The following is a 13,407-nucleotide window of genomic DNA, read 5'->3' as shown; positions in this document are numbered from 1 at the left end:
ACGTCTCTTCTCACTTCCAGCTTGCATTGGAGTCAAGTAAAGGCTGTGGAAACTCAGGACTGCTTTTCTTCTGCCAAACTTAATATATTAGCTTTGCTAGAAGCTGCCTCTGAAAAAAACTGTGATAGTTCCATGGATTACTTTAAAGAAGAAACTGGCTAGAAAAATTTATGAAACATTTGGCAATTCCTTCTAAAGCACAGTGGAAAGCTGGATAGTACTTGGATAGAGATGAAAGTGGAAAAATGAGCAAACTATTCCATCTTTAAGAAACTACAAAAGGTGGTAAAAAAGCAACCAACCTTCTGGCATAGGAAATCCCGGCCTATTCAGAGTAATCTAAGACTATAGAGGGACACAGTGAGTAAAATTCTTCAACAGAGTGGCTTCCTAAGCAATTTAGGAAATAACTTTTTTCACACATCTCTCTGCCCCAAAGGGGGCAAAAATCCTGCCTAATTATTGGACAAAACAAAACCGCTTGCAGATTCCAGCTGATTGTGGGAATGATTTAAAGCAGCCTACTGGAAGGACACTTCTAAACTATGACTATCTGAAAAAAACCCAGCAGAATTTGTTCTATTCTCCTGGCAAAATACCAGTACAGGCAACCACATTTCTCCAACTTCAAATATGTTTGCAAGTGACTGGTATGTTCCTTCACATCTTTCTTCATCTTTTGTTCACTAATGTTGCTAACCATTGGATATTCAGTACTTGGTGCATCTATAACAAAATAATTTCAGAGCTGTTGTTGAGGATGCAGCTGTTAAAAAAGATACAAGCTTGAAAAAAACTTCCCTATTTTCAAATAACTGATACAATTTAAGGGAGTTGTATCATAACTATTTATAGCAACACAATGTCCAAGTTCAACCGGAAGGCAGAAATCAGTTAGAGAGATATTTTTATTTAAAATACCAACCAACAGTACAGGACATTACATCATCCTGTCTACTTTGCACACTATTTTAAGTGAAAGACTACATTCCACTCTCTCAGATCACAAACGCAAAGGCACTCTTATTTTAGCTAGAGCATAAGAACAAGGAGTTTTCCACTGAAGCAAACATTTTCCTATGTCTCTACATCCCTATGGCAAGACTATTTCTCCAAGAAGGAAGCACAGCAACATCTCTCTCTGCCAATTATTCTGAACAGCAGGATAAGATTTAAGAAAGGGCATTTCGTCACATTCAAAATGGGCACAACCCTTCAAGAAGAGCTGAATGAAGAAAAGCTTCAATAAGCCTATCACAGGTGATCTGGATGCCCAATTAGTTATTTGCCACAGAAGCAGACCTCTGGTCTAACAAAACCAAGCTTGTGAGTTTTGCTAAAATATTTCAAAAAGAGAACTGCTCAAGTTACAAGACATTAAGACATACACATTCCTACTCCTGGATCTTCTGATTTGTTAGGCAACCACTGAGGGTAATTGATATTAAGTAATTAATTTTGTAACTGAAATGTTGCAAGTGTACTGACACCCTTCCTGAAGTTACAAGAACCAGAGACAAGAAACCTGACCAAAACAGATATGACATTATTGTGTGGTAAATCACAAATTAAATTGTAAATTTGTTTGATCAAAATGCATCGCCTATTTGTAAATAGCAACTATTTTTGCAAGCATATATCTTTTCACAGAGGGGCATCCTTAACAACTACTCTGAAACAGATTATTTTACTTAATAATTATTTTGCTTACAGATGCAACAAATAATAGCTATCATCCTTGTGCAAAAGCCCCAGATAAAAAGTTGTTGAGTGCAGATGCCTGGGAAAAAAGTTTTCAAGAGCATCACAGCCATATAAACAGAAAATCTCAAATCCAGATTTTACAAAGGAAGTCAGGATAGTATGGTGATATATGCAGAAAATATAATTCTACAGTCCACACAATAAAACTTACAAATAAATAACTAATTTTAATATATATAATCTTTGTTTTAATTAAGGCAAAAAATCCCTAAGTAGTAGTAAATCAGTGTCAGATGTACAAGAAAATGACACAAATAAAAAGAAAAGCAGGGAGATACCTCCATAAACTCTATGCAAAGATAGAAGGCCAAGCTACTGGTATTTAGCAGGACCATCTTCAGGGTTAGTGGACTGCAACATGAAATGTTGATTAACTAAGCAAAAACCCCAAAATTAGAATGTCATTTTCCTCAAAACCCTACCATTAACCGAAGGCTATTAATCCTCTCACCTGTGGATTATACAGCTGTTAATAACAACTTTTGAAAATGAAACAAAATATTTTCATCTTACCTCTAACATAGCTTGTAATTTTCTCTCACTATTGCTAAAGCATCTGAGACCACAGGATAGCCCTCAGCTGTACTTAATATCACTAAAATGTACAGTTTAAAGAGTCAGAGCCACTAAAAATGAAAACACTAGTGCAGTTTTGAAAGTCTTGACTCTTTCAATTAAAACTTAACACCCTTTTAGAAGTCCAGTGATTCAACAGAAGAGAGATGCTGATGTTGTATGGCTTAGAATGTCATATTGCCAAACCCTACACCTAAGCAGACCACATCAAATGAGACACTGACCAACAGTGGCATTCACAATGGGATTGTTATACTGCCCCCACACCCTGGCTTTCCTTTAACATCCCCCTCCTGTACTTCCATACAGAGCTGTGCTGCTGCTGTTTGCTTACCATGTCTGCCCCAGCATGGAAATGGGTCAGAACTTAGTCAAAAGTGGCCCTTTCCACCAGCTGATAGTGCTCCTCCACCCAGAAAGTAAAAAAGCATGATTCCTCTGCATTAGAAATCAGTGAGAAGATTTTGGTATAAGAGGAATGAGAGGGGAGAAGAGGTCAATGCACTGGAGCTGTTAGGAGCACCCTGTGGACCCAGCACCATTTTATGCTGCAAGCTTTATTATGGGAGGAATGAACATTACATGAGAAGGGAAAAAAACAGAAAATCATTATGAGAAAACATTCAAATGGCATTGACCACTGTTATCCAGACATTGGATCAGGCATTTGTAAACTCTCCCTATCCAGCTTTCCTCAGAGTTGCTCTAGATTCACAATGTGAGAACAGCAATTATTTTGAAATACCAGTTTAGTATTTGTCAGACACCTGCCCCTCCACTCTTCCTTCCCCATCTAAAACAACATCAACACTTACCTGCTTCTGGATCTGGAGGAATTCTCCACATATACAAATTGAAGTCATCAGAGCCCGAAAGGATGTACTGTTAAGAATAAAAATAAAAGCAGTTTACAACAAAATATCACCTAAATGATGCTATTTTACACTTGATCTACTTCCTCTAAACCAAAAATGAGAAAAAAAGAATAATTTGCATAATTCTTTGCACCTCATTGATCAGTTTACATTTAAATGGGGATGAAGTACCAGCATAAAAATGTTGCCTGCATAAATTGACCAAAATTGAAAAGCATACTTCTTATATCTAATACCTACTGCCCAAAGTGTATGTTTGCTTTGCTAAATAATGCTACGAATTTTGGTTAGCTTTAATATAAGCATGTCTATGTCCAGATCACACCATCTATTTTTTCAACCTGCAACTCTGGTCTTTTTTTGATGTTGAAGCCTTTCATAGTTTTTTTCCTCATCTCCTGAACTACCAAGGAAAACTCCATCAAACACCTACCTAAGAAGAGAGCTGCCATGTCCATTACACACAAGCATGTCCATTACTCATTAATCCAGACATGTCTACCAATCAAAACTCAGTCACTGAAAATAATCTTGAACACCAAACAAAAAACAAAGCTAAACATTCACTGTCAGCAAGACTCAAGTGGTTTAAAGCCGTGGCCCTCCGCCCCATTTATCACACTATTTATTTTTTTCCTGGTCATAGTAACTCTGAAGAGATGGAAGGCTGCCCTTTTTTGGCAGGACACAAATGATTAACAATGTCTTTATTGTGCAGAACTTTAGGCAATATGCAATTTAAAGTAGCTTAATATACTACAAGCAGGCACTGGAATGACAGGTGACATTTGACGTGGCAAAAAGCTTACGCCTCTCAGCTCTGAGAGGCCACAAACTGTGCCTTGTCTCCAAATACTTATTCTCCCATAAATGAGAGGGAGTACAGTTTATTTCTCTCCCAAATTAGAGATTAAATGACAAACAGTGGAACCAATGGCAGATTCCAATTCCAGTTATACTGGTGTAGACAGTGTAAATAAAGCTCTATTTCTCCACTAATGTTAGGCTGCAGTTTAATCAATACAGCCAAGAAGCTGGGTTTTTCATTTTATTATTATTATTAGGTAAGGGGAAAGGGAGAAAAATGTAATAAAGAAATAGACCCAGTTTGTCCCTTTTCTAACCTTTGATGGGAGACAAATTCTGCTTGGCTCAAATATAACTGGTTTCTGCCTTTCATTCTCCAGGGAAACATAAAATCATCAGGCAAAGTAACACCAAGCAGTGAAGAGACAAATTCTGGAATAGCAGAGAACTCAGAAGCAAATAAACACAAAATACACACTATCACAGAAAAAATGGCTATCAATTTGCACATATTCTGTTTGCAAAGTTAATTACACTAGTGCATTGTTTGGATGTTTCCTATCACAAAAATGCAATAACGAACCACTAAAATCCTTTCTCTGGTTTCCTGCTATCATAATCCAACCATTCTTTTCCCCCTCATCTTTGAGAGTGCAGGATGTGAGTAAGCACTTATGAATGCAATTCTGCTCATTTTCTGACAGGTAAGAAGGGCTGATCAAACAAAAGCTCCTTTAAAAGCTTGTGCACACTAGTTTAGAATCACTCATAAACCCATACTTTCCAAGCCAGAAAGTTATTTCTACAAGCCAACATGTTCAAGCACTTAGGCAATTTACCTTCCAAGCTGACCTGACGGTGCCAGGAATATGTGCTTCCCCTTTCATTTGACTGCTCATAAAATGTTAGCCCACAGCAGGCTGAGCTGCTGTGCCAAAACTTCAAGGATTAGGGTTTATATAGGAAACATCCCAGCAATTAGAAAGAAAGCACCTCTAATATGTTTTGTTAAAGAAATGCTACATGGAAAAAAAAAGTCTCATTTGAATAGAAATATTGCCAATTGTTACTATTTATTACCAAATTGTGTTGTTGAAGCAGCAACTAGTTTGCCAAGGACACATGACTAAAAACAGAATTGCAATTAAAACACCTAGAAAAGTCAGTATCTTGAATTTATGACCACATTTTTTTTTCTTCTTTTCCCACATATCATAAACTAACAATGACAGGGCCCCAAAGTGACAAATTTCAGATATCCTGCATGAGGTACACAGGACAGAAAAAACATGTTATGTACATGGCAGGAATGGAGTGTCTGTGAAACCCTTCAAACCTGCTTCCAAAATTATTTGCAGAGGAACAGTCTGTGTGTCCTGTAAGACTCAATGACCAATTGTGCAGGAAATGTCAAGTGTCACTGCTCTCAGAAAGCAATATACTTGATGCACTGAAGAGGGTGTAAACAGGAGGACAAGACAAGCGATTGTTTCCCTTATTTGGCATTTTTGAAGCCACACCTGGGGTATTGTGTCTGGCTTGGGTCCCCCAGTACAAGAGTGGTATTAACAAATTGGACAGAGCAGACAAGAGGGCTGCTGCAGCTGAAGGCCTGTGCCCTGCAGGGAAAACGTAAGAGAACTGCTTTTGTTTAGCCAGGAGAAAGGGAAGGGACAGAGTGGACCCCAACAGTTTCCTATTCTTCAAAGGAATACCGAGTGGCCAGGGACAGACTCTGCTCAGAGGCATGCAGCAGTGGGTACTCAGCAATCAACAGTCACAAGTCACAGCAAGGGAAATTCCAGCTGAGCACAAAGGAACAGCAAGTTCAGGAGCATAACAAACACTGCAACTCAGCCCCAGAGAGATGGTGGAATCTCCACTCCTGCAAATCCAAAATTTACCTGAACAATTCCCTGAGCAATCAGATCTGAGAAGCAACTAAAGTCAGGTGATCTCCAGACTCTCTTCTGACTGTTTTTTTCAAAGATTGACAAAATAAAAAGGGAAATAATTGTCTTGATGGACTAGGCTTGGGCTTTGGGTTACAGGGGGGGAGAGGAAGGAGGAGAGGAGAAATGAACAGTGTCAGGAAAATGCCCACCTGAAACCTTTATGCTCCATCATGAAAATACTAATGGCAAGACAGGCCACAGTGACAGGATCTGCAGCTCAGCACATGGACTCGCATAAATTAAAGTGATCACAATCTGGGGAACTTAAAGGAAGAAATTGATGAAGCACCTTAAAATGGTTTACAGAATCATAGAAGGGATGAGGCTGGAAGGGACCTTTGGAAGTCATCTGGTCCAGTCTACCTGCTCAGGCAGGGCCACCTAGGAGCTGATTTCCCAGGACTCATGCATCTCAGGATGACAGGCCTTTGAAGTATGGACATGCCCCCCTGCCCAGTGAAGGTGCAGCCATGGCAGAATACCTAACAGCAGGGAAATGCATTCCCACAGAGGTGAAATCAGCTTGACAAGTGAAGAGATTGCATTGCCTGAGAGCTCTGGTTATGCCATGAGGGGCAGCAGACATGGCTGCATGGAAGCTGTGCATGTGTGTATAGAGAACCAGACCTACAGTGCAGATGAAAGGAGTGCTCTGGCATCCTTCAGCCACGAGGAAACGAGAGAATTAAATCCTTGCAAGCTTCCGAGAGATGGCCTACAGAAGGACTAAAGGCAAAGAGGAGAAATAATGCTTCATTTGAGCTGTACACCATAGCTTGCACTACATGGCAGCTAACCCAGTCCAGTTGCAAATTGAAAAAGTTGTAGGTGCTGCAGCACCTTTCACCCAACAGGGCCAAGCATCAGGAGTGGATTTATTTGTGTTGAGGAGACAGAGTTATTTTCATCAGATTTTCTTGGATGGTTTGTTTACCATCTACAAGGAATCCCTGTATAGAGAAAGATTACAAGGCAGGAACAGGCAGGGAAGATTAGACATGTCAGTGCTCTGTGCTCGCTTTGAATCAGACAAGCCAAAGGATCCCATGGGATGGTTTTGTTAATGCCAATACGCATGATTTTTAAAATTCCATTTATTTTTATTAATCATAGGATCATTTAGCTTGGGAAAAACCTTTAACAAGCTACTAGCACCAGTAGGAAAAACAAGAACGCCTGAGTTCCTGTTTTAAGATCCAGGACTGTCCACTTCATTATTTTTTCAAAAATTTTTTAGATGTAGGTTTTTCCTCAAAACAGCTGAGTTTGGTTTGTGATTCAAACCAGACGTAAATATTTTGTAAAAGAGTTGGTAATTTAATATGGATGGGCTTCAGTTACTTTGGAGCAAGCTGATTGCCACTGAGGTACAAAGTAACAGGGACAGGAGGGTCCGATCTTCACTCCACTGAAACACATGGTGAAGAGCTAAGTGCCTTGCTTCTTTTCCTCCTGTGTTATACACAGGCATCAGTGCAGTGGGGTGCAGTGACTGGAACCCCTGGATGTACACAGGTGGTAACAAGGATGTATCTTTCAATTTATTTGAAATGTTTTTGTTTATGGAAGTGTTCTAGATAAACCCTTGTTTTAACTCCTGCAGTATTTTACTTTGGTCTGTTTCAGCAGTATTACATGGCTTGAATTAACCTCTGTGCTTGGAGGCTTTGCTTATGCAGTGGTTATCTTTGATTCAACTGCATATTTACAACATATCTCCCAGAACTTCTTTTTCTCAAATGTTTTTGGAAACAAAATGGTTTTGAGAGGTGGGTTGTTTGTTTTTTGCTCTCCTAATTTTTTTTTGTTCCTCTAAGTCTAGCAGCAGATATGTCTTGTATATTTGTATCAAGAAAATAAAAGTCCTAAAATAATTTTTAAAAAAGGGGTGGAGGGGCCTTTCCTTTACAATTCTTCTACCTGTCTATGACACTAAAGTACTCTGGAGTGAATTAAGAGAAAGCAAAGAGGAATGAATTAAACATCTGCAATGCAATTATGTCCAGTCACATAACAAGCTCAGCTCGGGATCTGAACTGAAAAACTACTTATGGCTTTAATCTTGACACAAAACAGCCATTAGTAAATGCCAAAAGCATTAACTGATAAAGTCATGCACACAAGTTTCACGCTGTAAGCAATGTGCTATGAGTAGTGAACCTTTAATATAAAATTAAATTTTATTTTGATGGTTAGGTCTGCCAATAATCACCAGAAATTGATCATATTCCACAAAATATCCAAGTATTTTATATCTGCCATTACACTGCCACCACTGTAGCAGCCAGCATTGTTTTCTGCTCTCTTTCCCTGTAAGAAAACCTTGGGGGTACATGCTTTCCTGCTGTTCTCACAACATAGGATTGAATTCCCAAATACATTTGTCTTTTCCTGTAAGACTAGGTGATATGGGCCTGAAAAGTAGAAAGCAGCTTTTCTGGTCAAGACTAAGAGATTGCCAGAAGAACCTCATGACTGCAGCCATTGCAAGAACAATGTGCACATGAAGCTTCAAGGGTGAGCACCCAAGCTGCCAAAGTCACAAACTGCATGACATTTGGAGAACAATCCTCAATTCCAATTAGTACTCTCTGCACAAGACAATTAGAACCTAAGGCCTCTAGAGAGCACAGCTGGACTGATGTTACTGGGACATTTACAGGACCATTTGTGAAAAGTTTTCTTTGATATAATCATTACTAATATAACAATAAACCAATAGTTCACTGCACTAGTTCACAGTTGTAGAATAAGAATTAAGAAAACTAAGAAGTCAGTCCCTATTACTAGAAAAAGAAATAATTACTATTAAGTTCACCAAACTCTAGTTAATAAGGCTCAAATCCTGAGAGAATGGAGTAGACTTCTGAAAATGAAAGAACAGAAAGGAAAAAAAAAAAAAAAAAAGGAGGGCTTGAGGAAGAGTAGATGAAGGAATGTCATCCTGGATATGGTATGGCTCCACTTTAATTGTGAACAAGGATTTTTGGTCCTGAGGGGATAGATCCCTAACAGAGTACCTTCTATTCAGTCACTTTAAGAACAAAAGCCCAGATAATCAAATCACAGAGGCAAGCCAGGGGGAGGCAAAAATGTGCATTCACAGAGACAACTAAATAGCTCAGACATTAAGCACTGTCCTCCTTCCACCCTCCCCGCTAAAGACAAACTCAAGCTGAACATAACCTCAAGAACCACTGCAGTTCTAAATTAGGAATCAAACCAGACCCTGCATGAGGAGCTCAGATGTCTGAGGGAAACAGACCAATATTAAACCCACCTGATTCATTGTCTGTCTTTTTGCTGCTGTATCTGACCAGGACTTCAGAAATCAACACTTAAAATATTCGTGCAAGCACAAGATTAGACAGAAAAAACACTTGCTGTTAATACTGGAATTTTTTCAAGGACAGAGTCAGCTTCTATGCCTAGCTGTTAGCAACTATGACAGGAAAAGCCTTCCAGATGACTATGAGCTGCTGATTCAGAAGTTTGCCTTAGAAGGAAGAAAACTCTCAGGCATGGTTAGAGTCTGCTCCTGGGAGAAAACACCAATTCAGTCTGGGTTTCAAGTACACATAAAATGCTTAAAATGAAGCACCATCAGGAATCTGAAAGAATTACATTGGACTAGCACTCCCCACTCATTCCACTGTAACTCTTCTCATTTTCTCTCTCCCTAAGGAAATTACAGCAGTTGATATAAATAAATGACGATCTAATCTGCTTCTGTAGTCTAGTAACAGTAGCATTAGCATTGCATTTTGCAGAGTACTACCACTCTAGGGAATTTATTTTTTGTTCATAGCACTGCCAGTTTGAAAGCTTTTAAAATCCCACAAGCTACATTTCCTCAGTGCTACTAAATATGGATTATTTCAATAAAATGTTATCTAAATTGCATCTTATTTTAGTCTCCAACATCCACACTTTCTGCTCCCATAAAATGTCGTATTGCTTATGACCTATATCAGATTTTTGAGCTTTTGGCCCTAGATAAAGGGCTAACAGACATGGATAATTTTTTCAAGTCTCTTGAATGGCCCTACTAATGTAGGGGAGAACAAGAAGAATATAGGAGCCTGTCTTAAATACACAAATCAAAAAGCACTATCACCAAATAATTATATATATGCATGCACAAACAACAGATAAAGGCACAGAAATTATAACCATTTTAAAAGCAAGTACTGCTAAGTTACTAGCAGGAAAATGCTTGTCAGATTTGAATTTCATGCTGCTGATTACAGCTTTGAAAGAGATTAAACTTCTTAAATCTCAATTCCCACTCACTTGGGCATGTCTGCCCTTTCTTCAGAGGGGCCAATGAAACTCGGTGCAGAAAAGATAAGAGCAGACAGAATTTTTCTCAGGGTTTTAGCGAGCTGTCCCTTGGCTTCCTCAAGTAGTGCAAAACCCACATGCTGGGAGAGAAGCACAGAGGCATCCAAGTTTGAAACAGGCTGGTGCTTTGCATATATCCTTTAAGAGACAGGATGCACAGACCCTTTATTTTACCTGTAACATAACATAATTAATTGGTGGGGTGAATACTTTTGGTTCTTTTCCTAAGATAACAAATAAAGAATCTGGTTTGGGGCAGTCTGCTAGGCTCAAGTCTTAATTCCTCAAGACTCACACATCACTTCTGTGGTGGAATATACACTGATAAGCATTGAGGAAAACATAGTTTGACATGAAGCATCACTGAAGTCTGAAAAACATTGTCCAAAATAGACTGGAATTCACAGCAATCAGCTGTGGAAAAGGAATCCATTTACATGAAGAATATAAAAACTGTATTTATCCAAGGAGGAAAGGGTGTATTTATCCAAGGAGGAAAGTTTTCCTAAGTAAACAGGGCTTGTGCCATTTTGTTCTTTGTGACAGCTCTCTGTCTCCAAGAACTTCTAAGCCCAACAGCCAATTTCAAATTTAATAAAGAAGCTGGAATTATGGACTGTACAGAAATATTCTTTTACAAGAGGGCAGCTGTGACACAGACAGGAGAGAGATACCTTGTAAGTAGCCACTGAAAACTAAGCAATACCATAGATACATCCCACTAACTAAACATCAGGAAACCCCAAAGTGTTTAGCCCAACAAAATCCCCAGAGTGAACATGACAATCTGCTTCTCATGGAGCTACTTCAAGGGGGATAAGCAAGCTATAAACAAAAAGAAGCAAAGCATAAGAAAGCTGCCCTCATAGACACTGTATATCTGTGTGTGATTTTTATGTGTGTATATATAAATGTATGTGCAAAAAAACCATAACCATGAACACCAGTCTTGTTATATATTACATTTTGTATGAGAGGTACTTTACAGAACACAACGAAAATTTTTTTAGAGCCGATTCTAAACCTTTTGTGGCGTCAAGACTGCTCTACACATCTTATGAAAAAAAAAAAGCTTCCCCTGCTATTTTTCCATTTTAAAAAATGACTGATAATTTACAATTTGATCCTAGTTTCACGTTGTCTGCATTTTCTGTAGGTAGAAAACCCACAGGTTTACTTTCCATTCATTTTTATTGTTAGAGTATCTACTAGCCAGATAGGAAACAAGGTAGGGACACAACTATGGAGGAAGAAAAAACATTTTCCTATTCCAAAAGAATCAAGAAACAAATAAGCAAGGAAACAACAGGGCAAAACAATTAAGGACAACAGTCAATTAGTCAAGTATTTCCAGGCTGGTACCTTTATGCTGATGAATCTAGGTGTTGATAAATCTAGGTTTTTAGTATAGAATTCCCACTGAGTACAGCTTGAAAGACTGCTGTAATCATCACTGGCTGACTTCCCCAGCAGGTCTGTTCCCACCCACATGTCTTCTGCCAACATTGGGACCCCTAACAGCAGTGGTCTGATTCAGTAGCTGCAGCAGTAAAACCTCATACAAATTGTCATGAGTCATTCAATATAGTATTGCCATTTCTGTATTTCAGCCAGATCCTATAGGGTCAGATGGGTGCCAGCACAGCCCAGGGGAAGCACAGGATGTCCCCTGAAGGGCACACTGCCTTGTTGGTACCTCAAACTGCAGCCCCAGCCAGAGTGGCTGCCTCCTTGTAGCAGCTCTCATTGTCACCGACTGGAGATCCTTCTCTCCACAGCAGTTAACCAGGAGATGACAAAATAATGAAGAGTCACCTGTGCAAGCCACTAACCTCTTATTCCCTTCTTTCAAAGAAAAAACCTAAAGTAAGAGGAGACATAACTGTGAAAACTCTCTCTGAGATGTGTTTTGGAGAACTTACAGTTAAGAAAATAATTTGCCTACAAAGTATCTACACACACAACCTTTTATCTTCTACTTGATAATAAATTCTGAGGCACAAATTATAGTTTTTTAGGGTTTTTTTCCAATATTTAACGATTTCAAAGAAGGCTCACAACACTGTGAAAACAGACATCTTTTTTCACACCAGCCAGGACAGCCTGTACTCTTTACATACTAGCCTGTACTCCTTGAGACTGCTTTTCAAGAGGCTGAAACTGGCACAAAAAAGAGCTTAAAAGTTTTCCATCTCAGCCTGAGAACCAAACAGGTGAGTCCAAAAGGCTTTTTAACAACAGAAGCTTTGTTCCTCAGTAAGAAGCATGCCTATCTCATGAACTGGAAAAAGTAAAGCAGTGAGACACAGCAGACTGGAGAAATACAAATTGCTTCTAGTACATAAATTTCAAAGCCAAAAATTTGCATTCTCACTCCCTAAATCCCTACTCTTAGAAGCAGCCAGCTCTGTGTGGGACACTTTCAAATGCTTACAGAAGCATCATTGAGAATAATCCATCAACATTTTTACAGCTGCCTTTTTGTAATGCAGAAAGGCCATAACAGGAATTTTATTAATGAACAAAAGCAACTTAAAAATCCTTACCGAGGACTTCTATGGCAGGGAAAATACTTCTATTACATTACAAAGAAATCAACACATTTATCTGAGCATATGAGAAGTGCTGCTAACTACAGATTGCCCATAATGTACTATGAGGAACACAAAGCCTGCAAAATTCAAAGTGTCTTGAGTTCTACTCCACCAGAATTTAATTTCAGTATGGGTCCTTTTGGGCTTATGTATTGCTGTGCAGATGTTGAGAATCCTCCCCCAAGGGCTTATAGGGACTCAGAAAAGGGAGACAGGAAATGGGGCTGGCAGGATGCACCAGGAATGGGGGAAGAGGCAATCAGAACAAGAATGGTTAAAGAAGACTCATAGCTCCTGCTGTTGAGACCTTGACTCCAAAGAGGCATTTTCAGTATAACCCTCCCAATGTCAATCACCAAAAATAATGGGGGAAAATGAATAAGCAATTTCACTGCTAGATAAATCTCATACATGGACTTTATATGTATGTATTATGGATATAGGTAAAATTTAAACTGCTATTTAGATAAATCAAAAACCAAAATACAATGT

The 13,407-nt window shown here is 38.9% G+C and overlaps 1 protein-coding gene across 1 annotated transcript in view; it reads right to left on the bottom strand.

The window, feature by feature from the left end:
- Positions 1-13,407, bottom strand: part of DCAF5 (DDB1 and CUL4 associated factor 5) — a 67,028-nt gene that overhangs the window by 14,497 nt on the left and 39,124 nt on the right. The window contains exon 7 of the mRNA XM_058806561.1: positions 3,156-3,222. Within this exon, the coding sequence (XP_058662544.1) occupies positions 3,156-3,222 (67 nt within the window). The remainder of the gene's footprint in view (positions 1-3,155; positions 3,223-13,407) is intronic.

This window comes from Ammospiza caudacuta, chromosome 6, assembly GCF_027887145.1.
Source record: "Ammospiza caudacuta isolate bAmmCau1 chromosome 6, bAmmCau1.pri, whole genome shotgun sequence".
Classification (NCBI taxonomy): Eukaryota; Metazoa; Chordata; class Aves; order Passeriformes; family Passerellidae; genus Ammospiza; species Ammospiza caudacuta.
Note: the sequence above shows the minus strand (reverse complement) of the source record. Positions and strands in the feature narration are given on the sequence as shown.